The sequence below is a fragment of the Leucopleurus acutus genome (assembly GCF_964270905.1).
Source record: "Leucopleurus acutus genome assembly, chromosome: 14".
Classification (NCBI taxonomy): domain Eukaryota; kingdom Metazoa; phylum Chordata; class Mammalia; order Artiodactyla; family Delphinidae; genus Leucopleurus; species Leucopleurus acutus.
The window spans coordinates 9,182,905-9,207,671 of NC_139156.1; the positions used below are offsets into that span (position 1 = coordinate 9,182,905).

The 24,767-nt window shown below is 44.7% G+C and overlaps 1 protein-coding gene across 1 annotated transcript in view; it reads right to left on the reverse strand.

Annotated features, from left to right (window-relative positions):
• DMBT1 (deleted in malignant brain tumors 1) overlaps positions 1-24,767 on the reverse strand; it is a gene marked incomplete at both ends in the record, with an annotated part of 99,546 nt that overhangs the window by 25,430 nt on the left and 49,349 nt on the right. The window contains 3 exon segments of the mRNA XM_082854440.1: positions 20,073-20,219; positions 21,698-21,969; positions 22,607-22,995. Coding sequence (XP_082710566.1) covers positions 20,073-20,219; positions 21,698-21,969; positions 22,607-22,995 — 808 coding nt within the window.

A 24,767-nucleotide genomic window follows, 5' to 3' on the forward strand; every position in this document is an offset into this window, starting at 1 on the left:
TTCTTTTTAGCTCAGTAGTATTCCATTATATATTTGTACCACATCTTCTTTATCCATTTCTCCATCGATGGACGCCTAGGTTGCTTCCATATCTTGTTTATTATAAATAGTGCTGCTGTGAACATTGGGGTGCATGTATCTTTTTGAGTTAGAGTTTTCATCTTTTCCAGATATACGCCCAGGAGAAGGATTGCTGGATCACATGGTAAGTCTATTTTTACTTTTTAAAGAACTATGGTGGAACTTAGAAAGCCTTTGGGCATCAGCCCAAAGAGAGTTCTGGTAAGGAGTAATTTAATCTGAAATTTGTAACAATTCTTTATTCCTTGAGAACTCTGATACAAAGTAGCCTTGTGGGACAAGTGATAGATTAAATTTTTCCCAAAAGTCCAGTATTGGTTATTCAATATACAGAGGCAAAAAGAGATAGATGACAGATAGATAGATAGATAGATAGATAGATGATAGGTAGATATTTCAGAGGAAAAAAGAATCTGATAGTTGATTTTCACATAAGCTTAGTGTCGTCATTACTGGAAAAAGTCAGAACTTCTTTGGACTTCCTTAAACTTACAGTTTAGTATCAGTTTTATTTTGAATTACTTATGGAAACAGACCTCATTGTCTTTTCCATTCTTAGAACCAGTACAGATTTTAATCTGTTCTTGCCCGAGACCCACAGGAGCCCTGTGGTGTCAGAGAGGGCTCATTTACGAGGATGGTGTCTGAAGAAGGTGACCAAATGAGCTGGAAGATTCTGGGGTGAAACATCTGGCTAGCACTTTGGACATGGCCAGACCTTCAGCTCCATTTCCTGAAGAGACACTGGGTGCTTCCTGCTATAGTTCACCCCTAGACTGTGTCTGTTTGCCCCCATTTGGGATCCCATAGCAATCTGACTTGGCTCCACCTTCCCTGTTTCCTATTTCCTCATGTATAACCCGCTGGCTGATGAGCCATTTGTGTGACCCCAGTGCCTAGGTTCAACTTAATCATTCTGGCAGCCCTAGTGCCTAGCACACCTTCTGTACTCCATAAATCATTACATCACTGTAATGAGGTGACATTTACATTCCTTAAGAGCTGGTACCAGGATGTATCTTAGGGTAAATTGTCTTTCTTGGGGAAAAATAACCTTACAATCCATTTTGAGCTGCAACGGGATACTTGAGGCGCCCCCCAAACAAAACAGAAGAATGGTAAGCCTTCTTCACAGGGAAGTGAGAGGAATTCTCAATTTCCTCCTGAAAAAGGGAGAAAGAAGGGAGAGAGAGGAGGGAGGAGCTAGTGAGATGGAGTAAGGCAGGGTGCATGGGTAGAGGGACCACATAAAACCCCCAGGTGGCGATGAAAAGGAAGACTTGGACTCCACCCTCAACAAGCTTGTAAACTGGTTAAAGAATGAGACAAATATTCAAAAATGTTAATACCATGGAGCCCCACCTATCCAAGTTTATCTTCCTCTCAGCACCATGTATCTCCAGTTTCAGCAAACAGGCCTTCAGATTCTGCCCTGAAGGAGATGCTGAGAGTTCAAGGACCACCTGGGCTATGGCGGTGGGCACACCTGGGTTCAAGTCCTTGCTCCATTATGAGGTGAGCTGTGGGATCTAGGTCAAGTTCCAGACATCTTTCAGCTTCAGGTTCCTCACCTGTAAATGGGAGCAATAATGTGTCTCCCTCACAGGGATGTTGGAGGATTAAATGAGGAAATGTGTGGGAAACACTAAGAACAGTTAATTCAGCATGAGGCTTGGTAACTACTTCATATCAGCTGAGAGTTTATAATATCTGAATCTCTGTTATTATTATTGAGTTCAATCTGGTTGAAGCCCCCCATGTAAAAATTCAATAAAATGTATATGCTTTTCTCCTGTTAATCTGTCAGTTTAATTTTTAGACCCAACCAGGGATCCTAAGAAAGTCGAAGAAAATTTTTCTTCCCCTACAATATGCATGTCTGCTACTTCAGTTCAGTGTTTCATCAAAGTCTCCAAAAGCCAGCAAAGCTGTCAGAAAAGACAACCTGATAAAAATATCAAGGATAATCAGAGGGAAATATGCAAAATATAATGCTTGGAAACATCCATCCTAAAGGTTTACGTAAAACGATTCTTACGTGAAACGATTCTTAAACTTTTTTGACTGGAAAAATCAAATCATGGAAACTGTGACACCATTAGAACAGTGGCTCCCATACTGCTACCCTGAGCTACATTGTCATGTTCACATTGAATAAAAGAGCCTCAATATCAGTTTGAGTAATTATTGTTCATCTTTGGTACAAACTCAGAATTCTTCATATGAAAAAACCCAGGAAGTTCAAAAGACTTGCTTTTTAGTGCAAAAACCCAAACTCCTAGATAGATTAAATCATGCCCTGATTGCATCTCTCTTTTTCTTTTGTATTCTGTGGTAATTGCCTCCTGAGAGATTAAGCAAAAGATTTAAAATCCACAAAAGTACCCTAATGCACCAGTGAATGTTCGAGACATTCCAATTAGGTTCATTACTTACCATTTGGTAAGCGCTCTTACTGGTGAATAGTATAGCTTTTAGCTTCTAAGCCATACATTACCCTGACATCCTTTCCATCTCAGCTTTTGACAGTTCAACTCGTCACACATATCAGGTGTTACTTTAGCAATTTTTGAAATAGAGGGTGTAAGATATTCTTTCCTGTTTAGGGGAGAAAATTTTCCATTTAAACCTAAAACACTATTGCTTTTAAAGAGACATATGGCATTCTTGGTTTCAAAATCATGGTGGTATTCAAGGGCTTGAAATATGAGGGGGGGGAAATGTTAGTTAATTTTATTTTCATCCTAGTGAGTACCAGGTTTATAAGCATCAAATGGTAAATATTATAACAATAGAAACTATTCCTCTAGTAGCTGAAGGAGGAAAGGACTCATACACCTGTTTTTCACTTGCCCCTACATCCCAGCTGTCTGTGCACACAGTGTGGGAGAGGAAAAATTTCCCCCTTTACCCTTTCTAGATTCTGTGCCTGCTCTAAGAATTAAACTGACATAAGACAGATTAACCACTGGGGGGAAAAACAAATTTAATTATCGATGTATTTATGGAGCCCCATAAAGATATGGGACTCAAAATATGGCCAGCTGATTGGGACTTATAAGCCATCCTGAGCTAAGGAAAAGGATAGGAATTGTAGGTGAAGAGAAGGCAATCCAAGGACAGGTGGGAAGAGAAAATGTATGGGAAACAAAAGTTCTTACCCTTCCAGGCAGGTAAATCTCAGGTGAAAAAAAAGTGATCTCTGGGAGTAGCTCTCCTCCCTTACAAATACTCTTTCTAGTGGAAATTTCCTTTATGAATGTAGATTTCCCTTACAGAAGGGTACCTTCTCTGCATCTACAGTTTCTCAGAAATAACCAGCTCAAAATAATCCTTATGCCAAAGGGGCATATTTGGGGTGGCTTGTTCTGCTACCCTTCATAGATTTTGTTTTTTTAAATTATCCTTGTGTACTTGGAATAAATCCTGTATTTTCATTATTATTTTTTACATTGCTAAATTCGATTTCTTAACATTCTATCCTATTTTATCTTTTTTTTGCCATACACGGGCCTCTCACTGTTGTGGCCTCTCCCGTTGCGGAGCACAGGCTCCGGACGCACAGGCTCAGCGGCCATGGCTCACGGGCCCAGCCGCTCCGCGGCACGTGGGATCCTCCCGGACCGGGGCACGAACCTGTGTCCCCCGCATTGGCAGGCGGACTCTCAACCACTGCGCCACCAGGGAAGCCCCATCATCATTATATTCTAAACATTTAATAATTTCTATTACCATTTTACCTCCCTCTCAAGAATTATTTTATTTTGGAGTTCATTTTCAAAGTTTACAAATAATTTAATACTTTTATTTTACTATTTAATTGCCTTGAAGTTATAAACATGGTGTATATGACATCTTTAATTACTGGATTTAAAAATTAATCTATGACACGATTAATTTTTGTGAATGTTCAACACGTCCTTGAAAAGACAGTTCATGAGTTCTAGGGTACGAGTCCTATATTCATCTTTTAGATCAAAATTTTAAATATTCACACTTTGTGGTAAAATCACCCACCGCATTCATTTCTCCTTCCACCACGATCAGTTTTTGCTTTGCAGTTATGTTAAGTGTGCCATCTGTGATTGTTGTATCTTCTTAGTGGACTTTCTTCCACTATTTTTTAGTAACTATTTTAATTTTTATCCTTATTATTGATTTGTGCATTAAATATCTCATTCCTGAAACATGCCATCTTGGCATACTGATGATTTGAACTGAAGGCACTTGAGAAACAGCAGATGCAGGAAGGGCTCTGATGGACGCATTTCTACCCACAAGCTGCCCACAAAATGTCCCATCAGAATGGCGCACCCGCTGGACCAGGCAGACAGGAAGGTCCTCACAGCAGCCTGGGATGGACACTGACAGGGGTCTGTGCTCACACACTGACCGCACTGACCTGTCCTTCCACTTGCCACCACCTGCATCTCCTAGCCCCGACCCGCATTGCCTGAAGGTGATGAGAGCAGTGAGGAGGAGAGGGGAGGGGAGAGCCTAGTGATGGGGGCTGTCCTGCCCTGAAGTGTGAGGGGCAAAGGTGAGCAGGGGAGGAACAATAGGTCGAGGGCAGGGAAGCAGAGTGAGCAGAGCTGAAGAGGAGCTGGAGCAGAAAGGGGGACAGCAGGGGGAAGGACAGAATGAGACAGAGATACAGAATGAGGGAGAAGAAGACAGAGGTCTCCCTGAAGAAATGACGGCTTCTTTTCCCCTCCCAGCATCGGGAATCAGCGCTGCTCTCCCTCCTGCGGTCAAGGGCAGTCCCAGCGGCAGGGCTAGGCTCTCCCTGTCAGGACATCCTCAGCCCCTGGGGGGAGCTGCTGTTCCTGCTGTTCGTTCCCGAACTTGTGTTGCTGCCACGTCTCAATCCCTGGGGGCAGGTGCAGAGCACACCCACCTGTCCTGGGGCTTCCTCAGGGGCCCCCGTTTCCCCATTGGTCACCCCCTCCAGCTCAGGTCCAGCCAGGGTCCCCCCTCCAAGCACCCACACAGTCACAGCTCCAAGAACCCCTCCAAAGCGAAAACACGTCTGGTTCCCCTCATCCAGGTCTGGGCTGAGCCCTGGCTGCCCCGCAGTGCATCCCAGGGACATTGGCTTAAGGCAGGAGGGAGGGGGGAGGCAGGGAGACCCAAGAAAACATCTCAGAACAAAGACAGGGGAGCCCAGAGAATGTTTAAAAATCAAGGTGGTCTCAGCGCAGGGTCATGGCCATCCTGTTGGACCCCTCCTCCTGCAGCCCAGGGTGAGGGAGACATCTCGTTGGAGGAGAGTATCTTGCAGACTGTCTTCGCTGGCAACAAGCAAACTGCATAGAATCTCTAGATTGAACAGGAAGCAGAGAGAGAGGCCCAGGAGTAAGGGGCTCGGGGCCAGGCTTTACCTGTGCTGAGCAGCAAGGCCCAAGGGATGGCGCTGGACAGCTTCATCTTAGCAGGCCTGGCAGCAGCCTCAGGAATGAGCCTGGCCCTGGAGGTCTGGGGCTATATAGACAGCCGCTGACACCTGATCTCCTCCCTCCCTCTGGAGGCCAGGCCAGCAGGGCTGCAGGAGCCTCGGGTTCTCTAGAGGGAGGGAGGCTGCCTGCTACTTACCCCTTGTCTTTCTCAGACACTTCTGTGTCCTTTCGCACCCAGACTGGGAAATAATGGGCAGTTTCTTCTCTTCCTCTCCTCTTCCTGTGGTCCTGGATGAAGGGTGGCAAGTTGCCCACCTGCTACATGGAACTCTTGTTTGGGGAGCACCTCCTGCCTGGGGTTAAGTGACAGCACTTTTACCTCTAGTAACTTGCAGAAGCCTCACAACACTTTGGACAGGATGGGAACTGAGACCCAGAGAGATCAAGGGACTTGCCCAACATCACAGGGTGACAGTGGCAGAAGCGGGATGAGGTCTGACCTCCTGGCTGCCTGGTCTCTCTGAGAGCCCTCCTTTGTCACTCAGGGCAAAGGCACATAGACAGCCCCCAGTCTGCTCCAGGTGTGGGTCAGGATTGGTGGAGCAGCTGTAGTACATACCAGCCCGTGTGTGGTGTCTCCACAAGGATGACATGGGTACACACGTCAGAATTCCTTCTATATTTATGACACCAATACCATATGGCTCTGTCCAAGGAGTGTCACAGTTATAAGAACCCAGGGAAACTTCCTGTGGAAGACAGCCTAGCAGGTTCTCACCAGACTCCACAGGAGTTTCCATGTGGCCCAGCTTTCCACTAGGTATTTACCCGAGAAATGAAAATGTGTGTCCACACAGAAAAGTATGCATGAATATTCGTAGCAGGATTATTGTAAGAGACAAAGTGTGGAAACAACCCAAATGTCCAACCACTGATGAATGGGTAAATGAAACGTGATCTGTCCATACAATAGAAGTCATTCAGCCATAAAGAGAAATGGCAGCCCAACTGCCTTCGAAGGAGTATTAGCAACTACAAACCAAACAGAAACATGAGAGTCCAGTTCCCTGAAAAATAAACATCTCTGGATTTTACCAAATCTGTCAAAATTTCTTGTTGATCTAAAATCCTATAATTAATATCTAGTTTTTTAAATTGTTATTTCTCCAATTGCCGGGGGAGTTGGTCTCTTTTTATGTTTCTAATGCAACTGCAGCTCTTTGGTGAAATGCCTGTTCATACATATCTTTGGGCCAGTTTTCTATTACTGTTGCATCACTCATCTTTTTCTTATGGATTGTAGAAACTTCCTGTCCTTTCCAATCTCTATCTCTTTTCATAGAGGCCCTAATGGGTTCACAGTGTGGAGAAACGTTCCACCCCAAGCAGAACCCAGGGAAGCTGCCTTGAGCCATCTGGTCACTCAAGCTCTCCTGGCTGATGAATGGGGGAAGAAGCACACTGGACAGTTTCTCCCTCTCAGGATACAATGAGAATTCTGCTTCAGTCGTTAAGCTCCCTGGTTATTACCAATATAAAATATAATATTTCCTCACAGTTCTCCTTCCGTCTAGAATATCCCTTTCCTAATCTTTCCCTGTTACCCCTCACAGCCACCTTTACTCAGAATACTACCCAGCCCTGGTCTGTGGAGAGGACGGATGAGCTCCCCAATGGATATAAATGCAAGAATTGAGTCAACACGGGAACCCTGGAGAAAAGGCAGTTCCTCATCTCACATCCCAGCCCAAGCACCTGCCTTCAAGTCCAAAGTGTCAGGCCGGCTGTCCTCCCAGCAGTGTCCAAGCACGGCTGTGGCTGCCTGGGGAGAAAAAGTAAGCACGGTCCCTTTTCCAGGGAAATTCAAGGTTCCTAAAATCACAACGTCCTCTGGAGGAAATTTATGGGTTAACAGCAGTTTTTGAGGATTTTTGCCCCTCGGATTCTGTCCCCAAAGGTCACACCTGGTTTCTAAACAAGCCTGGTCTCCCCCCTTTTAAGCTCCTTCCCTGTGGACTGCTCCACGGCACATCTTACCTCTCCTTCTCCATGAGATGTACTAGTTGTCTCCACCTGGCTCACAGACCCCTATGTGCCTTCCACCCCATCAGAACTTTCCATCTACTCTCTTTCCAGATGGGCGTCATCTCCTGCTGAGCACCCAGGCTTTATTCTCACGGAAGCATTCAAGGGTCTCTTGGGCATTTTGTAAGCTGCCTCCCCAGCATGGATTCCCTCCTCGTTGACAGAGAACCACAGGTTTATTCAGTTTCTCTTCCCCCCTGAATGTCCCATGGGCTTTGGGAGAGGTTGATCCCAGACCCAGCTCTGAGAACTGGCCTCAGTGGTGGAAGAGGTGGTGTGAGTGTCACCAGGGGACTCCCCGTCCTGGTTGGTGATGGTGCAGGAATGAGCGTGTCCCCTAAATGGGCCACTGAAGTGAAAGGAAAGGTCTGGCTGCAGGGGAGGTGGGAGAGGTCTGCTCTCCACTTCCTCCCAACTGAGAGTGAAGTCAAGTCACAAGACAAGAGGAGGGTGGGGCTGCCAGTCCAGAGCCACTGGGCAACCTCACCTCCAAAACCTCCACTCTTCCAGCCCCAGGAGTCATCCCCGTCCTTGTTGTTGAAGGCATTTGAGATGGGGTTTCAATCACACGCGGCAGGAAACATCCTCACCCATTTAAGGTCTCATGAATCCAAGGACAGAAAGTGCTTCTAAGTTTCCTTAGAGACTCAGAAGAACAAGAGCTGTCTTCTGTTTGGGCCCCCCAAGCTGAGCAGACCTGCTCCATCTCACTTTTCTTTAGAGGAAAGGCTATATAGGCTATACTGGAGGAAAGCCTCCAATCCAATGTTGACTAAACTTGATGACAGTCATTCTGTAGTGTTCTAGGCTTGCTCCTGACGTCTCAGTTATAAATTATATGTTTTGCTGTATGTTCTTTCTTGTTGTGAGTTATGAACTTAAACTTGTTTCCTTCAATGACTAGTTTCTAAGCGTTTTGTTACAACATTAATAGCTATTCAGTTTTGTTGAATTTGCTTCTGTATCCATTGAGGTGTTAATATGGATTTTAGTGTTAATTCTATTAATATGAGAAATTTCATTAATAGATTTTCTGATTTCAAATTATGTTTGCATTCTTAGGGTAAAACCTTACTTTTTTTTCCCCTTGTTTACTAATTTTATTCAAATTCAGTCCTTGCACACACAAAAAATAAAACTTTAAAAACCAACAAAGAAGGAAATTATCTCATCTACTGATAAATTTAAATAAATTTAAATAAGAAGTGGTTAGTAGCAGTATCCAACTATATCTATGTAAAACCTTACTTTTTAAGAATATTTTATAAACTACTAAATTCAGTTCCCTAAAGTTCTATCCTATTCCATTTTCTTTTATCTTATATTTGCATCTATGTTCATAACTTTGCCTAGTTTCCTCTCCTGTACTGTCCTTGCCTATTACTCACATCAGATCATAATTTTATGAGATTATTCTAAATTTAAAACGATTTGGGTAGCCTTTTTACTTCCTCTAAGATATTTTGAATAAGGTAAAGATGATTGGGCTTTCCTGGTGGCGCAGCGGTTAAGAATCTGCCTGCCAATGCAGGGGACACGGGTTCAAACCCTGGTCCGGGAAGATCCCACATGCCGCGGAGCAAGTAAGCCCGTGCGCCACAACTACCGAGCCTGTGCTCTAGAGCCCGCGAGCCACAACTACTGAGCCTGTGCGCCTAGAACCCGTGCTCTGCAACAAGAGAAGCCACCACAGTCAGAAGCCCGCGCACCGCAACCAAGAGTAGCCCCCGCTTCCCGCAACTAGAGAAACACCGCGCGCAGCAACGAAGACCCAATGCAGCCAAAAATAAATAAATAAAATAATTTTATATAAAAAAAACATAAAGATGATTGAAAACAGTGATATTTCCTTGTAAAATTGCCTGAAACTATGACCTTTGAGCAGAAAACTTTTTTTTTTTTCACTCTGGATAATTTCAGGGCATCCGCCATCATATTTTATTAAATAATCTCTGAATTCCTATTTTTTCTTCCACTTTTATTGAGATATAATTAACATACAGCACTGTATAAGTTTAAGGTGTATAGCATAATGATTTACCTTACATACATCATGAAATATTTATCATAATAAGTTTAGTGATCATCCATAATCTCATATAGTTATAAACTAAAGAAATAGAAAAAATTTTTTTCCATGTGATAAAAACTCTAAGGATTTTCTTTCTTAGCAACTTTAATGTATAACATACAGTGTTGATTGTATTTATCATGTTGTACATTACATGCCTAGTACTAATTTTTCTTATGACTGGAAGTTTGTCTTTTTTGACTGACTTCATCCAATTCTCCCTCCCCCACCCACCTCCTCTGGTAACCATTAATCTGATATCTTATTCTGTGAGTTTGTTTGTTTGTTTGTTTTTGAAGTACAACAACCTTAAACACTCTGTTAGTTCCTGCTACATAACATAATGAAGAGATATTCCTGTACATTTCAAAGTTTTGTTACGATGTCACCATAGAAAGATATTACTTAGTTATCGATGGTATTCCTCACACTGTACATTTCATACTTGTGACTCATTTATTTTGTAACTGAAAGTATCTACCTCTTAATCTCTGTCACCTATTTCTTTCCTCCTCCTACCCATTTCCTTTCTGGCAATCACCTGTTTTTTCTCTATGTCTGTAATTCTGTCTGTTTCATCATGTTTGTTCATTTGTTTTGTTTTTTAGATTCCACCTATAAGCAAAATCATGCAGTATTTGTCTTTCTCTGTCTGACTTATTTCACTTATCATAAAACCCTTTGGGTCTATCATGTTGTTGCAAATGACAAAATTTCATTCTTTTCTATGGCTTAGTAACATCGCATTGTATGTATGTACCACCTCTTCTTTGTCCATTCATCTATTGATGGGCCCTTAAATTGCTTCCATATCTTGGCTATTGTAAATAATGCTGCTATGATCATTGGAGTGCATATATCTTTTCATTTTCTTCAGATAAATACCCAGGAGTGGAACTGCTGGTTAATATTGTAGTTGTATTTTTAATTTTTTTACAAATCTGCATTGTGTTTTCCATAGTGCCTGCACCAACTTATACTCCCACCAACAGTGCACAAGGATTCCCTTTTCTGCACATCCATGCCAACACTTGTTATCTTTTTTCTTTTGGAAATAGTTGTTCTGACACGTGTGGGTGATATCTCAGTGTGGTTTTGATTTGCATTTCTCTGGTGATTAGTGATGTTAAGCATCTTTTCATGTTCCTGTTGGCCATCTGTATGTCTTCTCTGGAAAATATCTATTCAGACCCTCTTTTTTAATCAGATTGTTTATTTTTCACGTTGAGTTGTATGAGTTCTTTGTAAATTTTGGATATTAATCCCTTTTAGGACACGAAATAGAATAGGACCCTATAGGGCTTTCCTGAGGACAGACGCCCTCCTGTTTCCCTCCTCTTGTTTGGAGAGAAGATTTAGCATCCTACACCTTCCCTGAGTTCCAAAGAACAAATTTAATCAGAGAAGTGAGAATATGCAGAAACAAAGGAAAGCAATCAAGCAAGACAACATAATAAGAGCTTAACCATAAAACAAAGTCAAGGACCTTTAGTTCCTCCTTAAGGGCTATAGAGAATATCCTGAGCCATATCCTTGAGTTGTTTTGCAGGTACTAAAACCCCGACCAGGTGAAGGAAGTTAACTGTATGCTGACCACCAGTATGTAGACCCCAGACCTTTTTGAACCAGAAGGTTGATGATTGAGATTCCTGAAACATCACACTGTTACCTCACCATCAACCAACCAGAGAATTGTGCATGAGCTGAAATACACCCTGTGACCCTCTCCCTCACACTGTCTTTAAAAACCCTCCCCTGAAAATCATCCAAGATTTCAGGCCATATGAACATAAGTTGCCCATTCTCTTTGCTTAGCACCCAGCAATAAATGCTGTACTTTCCTTGACCACAACCCAGTGTCAATATATTGGCTTTGCTGCACATCAGGCATGTGGACCCAAGTTCAGTTCAGTAGCAGATATATCATTTGCAAATATCTTCCTTATTTCAGTAGCAGATATATCATTTACAAATATCTTCTTTCATTCAGTAAGTGGTCTTTTTGTTTTGTTGATAGTTTCCTTCCCTGTGTGAAAGATTTTTCTTTGAAGTAGTCTTATTTATTTTTACTTTTGTCTCCCTTGCCCAAGGAGACATATCCAAAAAATATTACTAAGACCAATGTCAAAGAGCTTATGTTTTCTTCTAGAAGTTTTATGGTTTCTAGTCTTACATTTAGGTCTTTAATCAATTTTGAATTTATTTTTGTGACCAATATAAGAGGGTAGTTTAGTTTCATTCTTTTGCTGGACAAGTAACTGTCCAGTTTTCCCAACACAGTTTATTGAAGAGGCTGTCTTTTCCCCATTGTATATTCTTGCCTCCTTTATCTTACGTTAATTGCCTATATATGTGTGGGTTAACTTCTGGGCTTTCCATTCTGTTCCATTGATCTATGTGTCTGTTTCTCTGCTGGTACCAGACTGTTTTGATTACTGTAGCTTTATAACATAGATTGAAATCAGGCAGCAGAGAGATAGCTCCAGCTTTGTTCTTCTTTTTCAAGATTACTTTGACTATTCAGGGTATTTTGTGTTTCCATACAAATTTTAGAATTATTTGTTCCAGTTCTATGAAGAATGCTATTGGTATTTTGATAGGGATTGCTTTGATTCTGTAGATTGCCATGGATATTACAGTCATTTTACCAATATTAATTCTTCCAATCCATGAACTTGGTATATCTTTTCATCTGATTGTGTCATCTTCAGTTTCTTTCATTAGTGTCCTATAGTTTTCTTGGTACAGGTCTTTTACCACCTTAGGTTTATTCCTAGGTATTTTATTCTTTTTGATGTGATTGTGAATGGGATTGTTTTTTAAATTTCATTTTCTGATAGTTTGTGTTTAGTATATAGAAGTGAAACAGATTTCTTTATATTAGTTTTGTATCCTGCCACTTTACCAAGTTCATTGATGAGTTCCAGTAGTTCTTGGGTTTTATCTTTAGGATTTTGTATGTATACTACGATGTCATCTGCAAACAGTGACATTTAACTTCTGCCTTTCCAATTTGGACTCTTTTTATTTCTTTTTCTTTTCTGATTGCTGTGGCTAGGAATTCCAATACTGTGTTGAATAAAAGTGGCAGGAGTGGGCCTCCTTGTCTTGTTCCTGATATTAGAGGAAATGTTTTCAACTTTTCACCATTGAGTATGGTATTAGCTGTGGGCTTGTCATATATGGCTTTTATTATGTTGAGGTGTGTTCCCTCTATACCCATTTTGGTGAGAGTTATATTTCTTTAAAAAACTATGGTTTTTTGATGCAGGACACTTTGAATTACTAATACCATTTTTTGGGCAAACAATAAACATTTATTGAATCAAAGAATTAATGAATGGATGAATGGATAAAATAGTTATTTTAAAAATCTGTCTCATTACCCTTGTTTTCATGAGACCTTTTTTTTTTTTTTTTGGCCATGCCATGCAGCTTGTGGGATCTTAGTTCCCCAACCAGGGATTGAACGCAGGCCCCAGCAGTGGAAGTTCGGAGTCCTAACCACTGGATCACCAAGAAATTCCTGTCATAAGACTATTTTTAAAAGCAGTTTTAGGTTTAGAGCAAAATTGTGAGGGAGTCACAGAGATTTCCCACATATCCTAAGCCCCACACATGCATAGCCTAGTCTATTATCATCATAACTCATCAGGGTGGTACATTTGTCACAACTGATGAATCAAAATTGAAGCATCATAATCATCTGAAGTCAGTGGTTTCCATTAGACTTCACTCTTGGTGTTCGAACATTCTGTGGGTTTGGACAAATGTGTAATGACATATATCCATCATTATAATATCACACAGAGTATTTTCATTGCCCTCAAAATCCTCTGTGCTCCACATATTCATCACTCCTGCCTAAGCCCTGCAAACCACTGACCTTTTTACTGTCTTCATAGTTTTACATTTTCTAGAATGTCAAATAGCTGGAATGGTAAAGTATGTAGCTTTATCAGATTGGCGGCTTTCACTTATCAATATGCCTTTAAGTTTCTTCCATTTGTCTTTTCTTTTTTTGGTTTTGTTTGTTTGTTTTTTCGGCTGTGTTTGATCTTCATTGTTGTGCGTGGGCTTTCTCTAGTTGCGGTGAGCAGGGGCTACTCTCCATTGCAGTGCACGGGCTTCTCATTGTGGTGGCTTCTCTTGTTTTGGAGCACTGGCTCTAGGTGCACAGGCTTCAGTAGTTGCAGCATGTGGCCTCAGTAGTTGCGGCACGCAAGCTTCAGTAGTTGTGGCTCGTGGACTCTAGAGCACAGGCTCAGTAATTGTGGTGCATGGGCTTAGTTGCTCTATATCATGTGGAATCTTCCCAGACCAGGGATTGGACCCATGTCCCCTGCATTGGCAGGTGAATTCTTAACCCCTGCACTACCAGGGAAGTCCCTTTTCATGGTTTGATAGCTCATTTCTTTTTAGTGCTGGATAATGTTCCATTCCTGGATGTACTACACTTTATTGATTCATTCACCTACCAAAGGACGTCTTGGTTGCTTCTGAGTTTTGACAATTATTAATAAAGCTGCATAACATTCGAGTGCAGATTTTTGTGTGAACATAAGTTTTCAATTATTTTTGTGTAAATACCATGATACATGATTAGATTCCACATATAAGTGATATCATATGATATTTGTCTTTCTCTGTCTGACTTACTTCACTTAATGTGATAATCTCTGGGTCCATCCACATTACCGCAAATGACACTATTTCATTCTTTTTTATGGCTGAGTAGTATTCCATTGTATATATATATATATATATGTATACCACATCTTCTTTATCCATTCATCAGTCAATGGGCATTTAGGTTGCTTCCGTGTCTTGGCTATTGTAAACAGTGCTGCTATGAACATTGGGGTGCGTGTATCTTTTTGAATTAGAGTTTTCTCCAGATATATTCCTAGGAGCAGGATTTCTGGATCATATGTTAACACTATTTTTGGTTTTTAAGTAACTTCCATTCAGCTCTCCATAGTGGCAGCACCAATTTACATTCCCTCCAACAGTGTAGGTGGGTTCCCTTTTCTCCACACCCTCTCCAGCATTTGTTATTTGTAGGCTTTTTAACTATGGCCATTCTGACCAGTGTGAGGTGATACCTCATTGTGGTTTTGATCTGCATTTCTCTAATAATTAGTGATATTGATTATCTTTTCATGTGCCTGTTGGCCATCTGTGTGTCTTCTTTGGAGAAATTTCTATTGATATTTAGGTCTTCTGCCCATTTTTTGATTGAGCTTTTTTTTTATATTAAGCTGTATGAGTTGTTCATGCTGTCTTGATAACTGTAGCATTATAGAAAATTTGAAGTCAGATAGTGTCAGTCTTCCAATTTTGTTCTTCTCCTTCAATATTTTCTTGTCTATTTTGTGTCATTTTTCTCCACATATAAAGTTTTCAGTCAGCTTGTCCATACCCACAAAATAACTTGCTGGGATTTTGAATGGGATTACATTGAATTTATAGATCAATTTGGGAAGAACTAAAATCTTGACAATATTGAGTCTTCCTGCCCACGAACATGGATTATCTCTCCATTCACTTAGCTAACCTTTGATTTAATTCAAAAGAGTTTTGTAGTTTTTCTCATGTAGATCACGTAAAAATTTTGTTTGATTAAAACCTAAGCATTTCACTTTTGGGGTATTAATGTAAATTATATTGTGTTTTTTACTTCAAATTTTGTTTGTTCATTGCTAATATATAGGCAAGCAATTGACTTTTGTATATTAACCTTTTTATTCTGCAGCCTTGGTGTAATCACGTATTACTTCCAAGAGGTTTTTTTTTTTTTCTTAACAGTTCTTTCATATTCTCTAAGAGACGATCATGTCATCTGTGAACAAAGTTAATCTCTTCCTTACCAATCTGAATACTTTTTACTTACTTTCTTTGCCTTATTGCATACTGGAAGCAAAACTTTCCAGTATGATGTTGAAAAGGAGTGGTGAGAGGGAATATACGTGCCCTGTACCAGATATTCATGGGAAGATTTGGATTTCTCATCATTAAGTATGATGCCTGCTATGGGGTTTTTATGCATATTCTTTCTGAAGTTGAGGAAATTTCCCTCTGTTCCTATTTTACCCTGAATACTGATGATGAATGAGTTGAATTTTGTCAAATGTTTTCATGCATATATTGTTAGGATCATGTGATTTTTCTTTTTCACCCTATTGATGTGCTGGATTACAATAATTGACTTTTGAATGTTCAACCAGCCTTACATACCCATAAGAAATTCCACATGATTGTGTGTATACACTATTGGATTCAACATACTAACATTTTGTTGAAGATTCTTGCCCATATGGCTTTGAAATTATTTCAAAATAGATTATTATTTTTTTAAATGTCAGAAGTTATGCCTTCAAGATACCATTGATCTCCTTCAAGATTCCTATTACAGTCTTTGCAGGAGTGTTCTTAAAAATTAATCTGGAGTGACGAGGTAAATCCGTAGAGACAGAAGCAGATGGATGGTGGCAAGGTAGTGTCAGTCTTCCAACAGGATGGAGGGGAAAAGAGATGACCATTTATGCTGTGGGCTTCATTTAGGGCTGATGAAAATGCGTTGGAACTAGATAGACTTGGTGGCTGTACAACACGGTGATAACACCAAACTCCACTGAAGTACCCTTGAAATGGTTCATTTTATGTTATGTAAATTTGACGTCGTTAAAAATAATCTCAATCTCCCAGTTCACTGGGATTGACATATATACACCAATATGTATAAAATGGACAACTAATAAGAACCTGCTGTATAAAAAAATAAATAAAATTATAAAATATAAAAAAAAAAAACCATAAAAGAGCCAAATGGCTTTTAGAACACCTTTGAGGAAACTTGTCACTGATTAAATAAAGTTGGTCATTTAGACACGTGAGGCAAAACAAAAAACAAAAAACCATCTCCCCAAACACACTAACCCAGAGTAAACTTCTGTGCCAGTTGTTGATTTCCTTGGCCAACATGCTTAGCATTTCCTTCAATAAATGTGTTGTCATTTGGTTTTGTAGGTCCATTTGGAGTGGGATATCTTCATGATCTCTGTGTCTCCCGCAGCCCTCTCCCCATGCTCCGTCCCCACACTCTCCTCTCCTGGTCCTAGTGGTTTCACAGTCACCTCCCCGTGGTTCTTTCCTGGGCCAGCTGGATCTCCTGCAGAGATACTGCAGATCTAGTTGGAGATCCAGTCAGAGATCCAGGAGTGCCTGCGCTGTGTCCACCTTCTGTCTCCCACAGCGGGGCCCCAGGTCCAGCAGAAGATCTTCATCAGCCTCCCTTAGCTGGTGGTCGTTGGGTGGGTGGATGCACGTCAGTCCCCATGTGGTTGGCCGGCTCCTGGCCCTCCCAGCAGGTCATGTCAGTGGAGGACACGGCGGCTCCCAGCTCTCAGTTGACCCCTGAGCTTCAACCTACTGGCCATTTTTGTGTCATCAGTGTTTCCAGATCTTAGAAACATTACTTTTCTGTTTGAACCCATGTGAGCCTTTGATTTCCCCATGTTATCCGTATAGTCATGTGCTGAATTTCAGGGGGGTTTTTACCCAAAGGCAAAGGAACATTTCTCAGAGTGGCTGGTGAGCCAACTCTGTAAGAATCACAGTTGGGAACGGGAGGGCTATAGATCACTGCCCTGCACCAGCTCAACCAGAGAGGCTCCTGAGTGACTCTAAAGTTTGAAATGACTTAGCTTTAAAACAACTGAGCCTATTTAAAATCTTGAACCTGTTTTCATGTTTACCCTGAAGGAATTCAGAACTTGCCACCAGAAAGTATGTTGATGTGGCATATTGACTGTGTTGACTTAAAGACACTTGAAAAAAGACAAATCGAAAGCAACAACACACTCACGCGCACTCTGACCTTCCTTCTTTTTCTTAAAAACAGGAGATAAGTTGCCATTGAAATGCGTCCTCCTGATGCCAGAAGGAAATAACATCCTTATCATCAGGACATAAAGTTGAGTCCAGAGCATTCTATACACAGAGACCTTGGTAAAATAATTCTAATTATCTTGTCTTCCTCACACAGTGTAATTACTTTTCCACCGTTGTTTCTCTTTGTTGAAACACATATAAAAGCAAGTAGGTTTCCCAATTTGGGGGGTTTCCATTTCTTATGAAGTCTCTCCCCACGTCATGTAAAACTTGCATTAAATAAACTTGTATGTTTTCCTCCTGTTGAGTTGTCTTCTGTCAACTGAAGCCGCAGCCCTGCCGCATAAAACCCTAAGAGGGTAACGATAAGCTTTTGCGCCCCCACAACCACTACAAGCCAAACCTAATTCCAGTTCAGCAGCCTTTGTCTCCAGGGCGGACGTCAGTCTGCTTCCCTGTGTTAGAGAAAAGCGTCAGGCACGTTACAGATGCAGCCACAAACTGAGAACAAGTGCAAGGAAAAGCCCTGGGCCCCATCTGACTGCTCTCCGCTCCCGCAAAGCGCAGCCCCAGGGTGGGCTCAGCGCCCGCGGCTTTGCGGAGGCAGCCCGTTTGCAGTTTCCAGCTGGTCCTCCAGAAAAGGGCAGACAACTCCCAAACGGCTTCTTCTCTCTCTGGGCTAGACCTTCCCTCCACAGAGAAGTCAAAGCAGGACTAGCCTTCCTTCTAGGAATCTCTTCCTGAAATGGACATCTTGTTAGAATGGGGTCCTGTGACTCCAGCCACCAGGGACCCTTCCCCACTAGACACTTTCCCTTTTCCACTTCTCCCGCAGGCAGAGACGTCACTGTGCTCACACACTGGAGAGTGAACATCAGTGGTGCTGGCCTAGCTCCTCACATGGTGCTGGAAGACGTTATCCAGCCCACCCCAGATGTGCGCGTGCACACACACAGACACACACACACACACGCACACACACGTCATGAAGGCCCATATGCTTTCGTAACTCAGGGTCTTGATCCAGTCCTGAGTAAAACCTGAGGTCTTCTCACCCATCTGGTCTTGGCCCCTAGAGACCAAAAAAAAAAAGACCAGACACTCACCTGAGCTAAGGGCCGTCTCCCAGATCCTGTGTCCGGGGCATCAAGGCAGGTAGCAGCCACCTCGGCTGCTGCACTTCGGCCTGGTCTCCTGCCTGCTTCTCCATCCTGTCTGCTACATTGCATGGTTGTCATGGGAACCTAGACCCCAGCTCCCCGCTAGCCCTGCTGCCCAAAGTTTAGGCTGACCAACCCTCCTGGTTAGTCGGGGAACAGAGGGGGTTCTCAGGACAAGGGGCAGCAGTGCCAAACCAAGAAGGTCCCAGGAAAATAAGGGTGAGTGGCCCCTCCCAAACCAGGGTGATATAAATGAGGCTCCAGTGGCCAAAGGACAGGGGACAGAGGTTTTAGTGGTCAGATGGCCAACCGCATGCAGTGGTGTCAAGCAGGTCTCCTGTCAACCTAGTGGGAGATGCTTTCACACAGATGTTAAAGGCTCCAACTTCCTGTACTTCCTGACCCTCCACCAAGTCTACTCCACACTTCACACCTCACGGGAGGCCATGTGGGAGGTAGCAGACATGTCATGGGTCATTGCGGGTCTCGGTCGAGAGTTTTCTGTCCTGTTTCCCCCATGAGCTCCTGACATTTCACCCTCTCAGCCCACACCCCAAGCTTGACACCACCCCAGGCCCCTTGGGCCAACCTCAGCCCTCCTACAACTACCTGCTCCATTGAGGACACGTACAAGAAGGGAATGTGCCCAACTTTGCCTCCCATGCCCTGTGTATGGAGGCTGTAATGGGTCCAGGGAGGGGAGGCAGGTTGATGTGGGCATGGCTGTCTGCCCATCACAGCCGCCTTGCCCGTGAAGACCCCCAGGGGCTGCGCGTGGAGGATGCGGTGAAGCTGTCTCAGCCCCATCTGTCCACTGCTCACTCCGCACTCTCCTCCGCCTCAGGGGCACGACAGGGCAGGGCCCCGTGGCCTTTCTCACTCCTTGTGGGAGCCCACGTTACCTACCTAACATGAAGGGATTAGTGCTTAGATGTGACGCTGGAAACAGTGACCAAACCGACACTTGCTTTGAAAAAGTTCTTTATTTGGCTTGTCCTATAATAAGAAAAGGCTAAGATATACACTAAGATATACACCACAGGCCAAAGAAGCTGGTTCATAAAAAGTCAGAAAAGAAATTCTATCTAGAAAAAGCGCTGCTGCTTCTAGCGTGTGGCTCACTGCCTCACGTGGGATTTCAGGTTCCAGCACCTGCTTGACTGACATTTTGTCCCAGCACCAAGTCTGTGTTTCTGGGAAAACCTGCTCCCATCTTTCTCACCCCCTCTTCCACCACCCACCACTGTGCACCTGGGCCAGAGTTGGGTGCTCTGTGTGCCAAGCTCTGGACACTGGTTTCTTCCCTCCTCTCACGGGCTCCAGAGCATGGGGGCCTGTGTCTGAGCATCGTGCGTTATCTCCTGCTTCACATCCTAGAGCTCAGACGCTGGCCATGGGCAGCACGGGTGCTCCTCCCCAATGTGAAGGCTGCTACAGCCAAGAGCACGACCAGGAAGACCCCAGCAAGGATGGTGGTGCTGTGGTAGCTCCCCTGGGCGCTGGCCTCCTCTTCCAGGTCAACCTCTGTCCGGTCTGGGAAGGAGAGGGGAGAGAAGTAAGGACGGGGGTCCGAGGGCAGGGTGATGGCAATCAGAACTGTTTGGTGGGCGGGGAAAAGAAGGGAGAAAAGAGTGCCTTTCAGGAAACTGAGGTCAGACCCCAAGGAGCAGCTGAGTGTCAGCCCTGGCAGATTTCCCAGTGTCTTGTCAGCCAACAGGAGCAAAGATTTGTGAACAGGAAGTCAGAGCTGGCCTTTGGCATAAGATCTGGCTGAAGGCTCCCGATGGATGGGAGGAGAGTGAGTTGGGGCATTTGAGTCCATTTGGGAGATGGGCACAAAGGTCCCAGCAGGAGGGACACTGGACTTAAGCTACTGCAGTGCCGGTGGGAAGAGAAGGGAAAGGAGAGACATGAGCAGAGTCCCCATCGGCCGCCTTTGCCCCTCCCCCTGCCCTGCCTTCCTTCTCTCTTGTAGCTCCAGCCCCCGTGGTGGGTACCATGCAGGTGACTTATGGCCGCACTGTGTCCCCTCCCACTGGAATGGAAGCTCCTCTGGGCAAGGATTTTGATGTATTTAGTTCTCTGTCTCCTGGCACATAATAGGTCTTCCAAAGGTGCCTGGAATGTTGCAGATGGGAGGAAAGAGGCTGGAAGCAAGCCAGACTTCCAGGGGAGGGCCTGGATCTGGGCCCTGAGGGGAGAGAGCTGTCAAAGATCCTTGTAGGGTGAAGCCTGTGACTGCGGGAGGATTTGTGAATCTAGCGCTGCCCCACATCTGCCCCTGTCACCAAGGCCACCACATTTGTTGACCTGGCCCGGCCTGGACCAGAAATCATGGGACTCCCTCGGCAAACATTTCCTCACCCACATGCACAACGGAACAGCACAGTGGGAAATCTGCTCCCCGTTCTAGATGGGGAAAATGAAATGGCTTTTCCAGGATCAACCCCTGGGAGCCGTGAGAATAAACCAGTCCTGCCTGGACCTACACGGCCCTGCCCAGACCCTGATTGCATGCGCTACTCCAGGGCTACAGTTTGTCATCATCATTGTAAGTAATAATGTGATGATTAACGTTAACATTGGTGACAATAACGATAGTAACAACATCACCGTTCTTTGCAGCCAGTGGCTTATACCAGGCAAGGGCCAGAGCAGTGCAACTAACAGTATTTTGTGTAACCCCCTCAACAGTCCTAAGAGGTAAGTATTAACGTTTTTGTTTTACAGATGAGTGTGAGGTTGGGTATTCAGAACCCAGAGGGTAAAACTGTCAGGTGTTCTGTGTCCCACATTAGAACTGTCTTGACCAAACCCTACACGCGCATCCCCCATAGACCAGAAGCTCTTGGAAGAAGGTGAGAACCAGGTCTAGCTCCACTTCATATCGCCCAGAGTAGCACAGGAGCCCTATTCGAGGGGAAACGGGACACCCACGGAAGCAACCCAAGTCCCCATGGTGCACGGGCCTGGGCCCCGGCAGATGGTGGGGTGGGGAGATGGCCACCTACCCAGGCTCCTCTTCTCAGCATGCGGGACCTGCAGCTGGATGGGTCCCAGGGCGACATCCACCTTCTCCTGGTAGGAGCCCACGCCCCTCTTGGCCCTCACGATGCAGCCTCTGCTGCAGCGGGATGAGGCATCGTACGCCCTGCACACGACCATCTTGCACTTCAGGTACACGGAGGGGAAGCGGCTCAGGAAGTGGAAGGAATTGAACTTGAAGCGGAGGACGTTGGGTGAGGGCTGGTGGTAGGATCGGTAGGTTTCATCCTTCACACACCTGGAGGAGGAGAGGAGTCACCGTCAGCTCTCAACAAGGCACTGCACTCCTCATGCCACCCACCCCGTGGGCTGTGCACCCTCCTCAGAGGGTGGCGGTCAGGGGACCACCTGCTGCCTTCACAGCCTTCCTTGTGGACCACCTGCTTGGCATGCTCTTTGTGCGGCACCCCATCTCCTCCTTCTTGTTTAATCCTTCCAACAGGCTCTTTGTGCGGCACCCCATCTCCTCCTTCTTGTTTAATCCTTCCAACAGGCTGTGATATGGGCTCCACTACGCTCATTTGATGCCTGCAGAAACTGGCTCAGAGAGGTGCTATTGCCTGTCCAGAATGATGCAGCTGGGACGGGGCAGAGCTGGCATCCCAACCTCCATCTGCTTCAAAATCAATGTTTTCCCACTACAGGCATGTCTTTTTTCATATTAAGGCTTGCCTGGAATTTAGTCACTCAGTCTAATTTTACTTTATAGCTAACCTGCTTGATGGCCACTCAGTTCTCCAGATGCCCAGAGGTGACAGCCTGGCTGGTTAAGCTGGAGCTACCGGGAGCCCAGTCTGCCTTCCTTGAGCTCTGGGCTGGTTGTGTGTGAGTTATCAGGTAGAGGCTGAAGTCCACCCCATGAAGACACTCCTTACCCACTCCGGATGAGATCATAAGTCAAAGATGTAAAGTCATCGCGAGATGGTGACGCCACACAGGTGTCCACAAATAAGGCCAGGGAGGCGTTAGAATGGAGGATTTCAGCCTGAAGGTACAAATCCTGGTTCAGGTCCACATAGTATGGGCTGCTGGTCACGGGATATAAGAATGAAGAGGATGTATAAAAGGAAATGTTCATGTCAAAATTGCTGTATTGTATGTTCTTGACCTCGAGGGTGTCATTAGCAATGTACATCGTGTTAACCCAGGTGTTCTGGAGCATTTTGCAGCTGACGTAAATGTTGAGGTCCTTCCTCCTCTTGATGATGCCACGCGAAACAGCTGCTTTGAGGGAGTTGGAGTAGGTGATGGTATCATTATCCACCTGGGAGAGACAGGCAGGCGAGCAGAGTCAGGCAAACGTCACCTACTAAGGGAATCTCGTTGCTGCTTTGGGTGAGAATGAGACTGAAATGATGCTGCAAGATTTCAAAACCTTCCCAGAACCACACAGAGACGGCACATGCCTATCACCATGGCTACCGTTCCCTGGGATGGATACACTTCACCAGCTAGACTCCCTCCTTTCACACATCCCCTTTCCTCTGCCACGTGATGGGGACCACAGTGTGCTGGTGCCTCCCAGGAGCTGCTGCTTATGGAAAGATGGGGGTGTCTGGATGGCCCCCTGCCCCTGCTGTATGGCTAAGCTGAGTTTGGTCTCCGTGGCTCAGGACCCTTCTGGCTTGTTCTATTTCATTCTCACTCTTGCTGGGAGAAATCAGGGGAGGCAGTCGTGGGAGGGGCTAGTAGGATTCGTTTTCACTGTGCTGTTTGGATGGGTCAGTAGTTACTGCAGTTTGGTGTCTGAAGCTGCTGGAGCCTGAAGCAACAGAGATCCAGAGTTATGGCTGCGGCAGGTCTCTGACCTCTGGGGCAGGAAATTCCCCAGAGGCTCATATGGACAACAACGTGGTGGTGGTGTGTGTGGGGGTTGGAGTGGAGGCCATGGCAATGCTGGAGCACTTCCTGTCACGCTTTGCTTCTCCACTCCCCAAACCACAGGACCATTTCCTGCTGTGCCTTTCATGAAGCAGCAAATTCATAAGAACGTTGGTCTCTCACGCTGTTTGATGTGCCTACCGTCTCGTAAGAGTGACCTTTCCAGAGACAAGAGTCTCACACCTGGTGGTCTGTAAGCATTTCAAGGAAAGGGTGATGTCTAAGCATCTCTCTTTTCCCAGGGCTTGGTGTTAACTATAGCATCAGTAGCATCAATAAAGATCCGTGGAATGGAGGAAAGGTCCAGGGGACGGAAGTCCAGCAAACGTACTTGTGATGAAAGAAGGATGGTGCCAGGAGCAACCAGCCCAAATGGCCAAGAGGACACAGGTGAACAAGCGCCCCTGCAGCCCCGTGGTCATGATCATCTGGCCGCAGGGGAGGTGAGCACAAGAGCAGCATCCCCAGGTGGAGACTGGGGGGGTGCACTCGTTCCCTCCCAAATGCTGTGATGGTCCTAAGCAAACTTGTCCTTGCCTGGTACGAGTTCCCACCAGCCGTGGGTGCCTCTGCGAGAACAGGCACAGAAATAACCCCATAGCGGCCTAAACAGAAGCCCTAAAATGTAAGACAACCTTACTCTTAAAAACAAAAATAGGGGCTTCCCTGGTGGCGCAGTGGTTGAGCGTCTGCCTGCCGATGCAGGGGACACGGGTTCGTGCCCCGGTCCGGGAAGATCCCACATGCCGCGGAGCAGCTGGGCCTGTGAGCCATGGCCGCTGAGCCTGCACGTCCGGAGCCTGTGCTCCGCAACGGGAGAGGCCACAACAGTGAGAGGCCCGCGTACCGCAAAAAAAAAAAAAAAAAAAAAAGCAAGTTTGTCACTGTCACTAAATGTCATATGACATTTAGTTATATACCCTGTCAGGAGCAAAAGTTCATTCCTGGCCATTTGGGAAATCAGACAAGTTCCCTTCTGAAGCCAGCACTTGTACAACTAAATATAATTATTCTTTAGAGCAGCATGTGTCGGAGAGGCTTTAACTTCATGTCTAAAGTTGCAAAATTCAGCTCTGAGTTTGTCCCTTCCAGAAAGACATGTGAAAAGAGACAAGTTTAACAACTATCTAAAGCGGTCTTGCCACCCTGGGACCC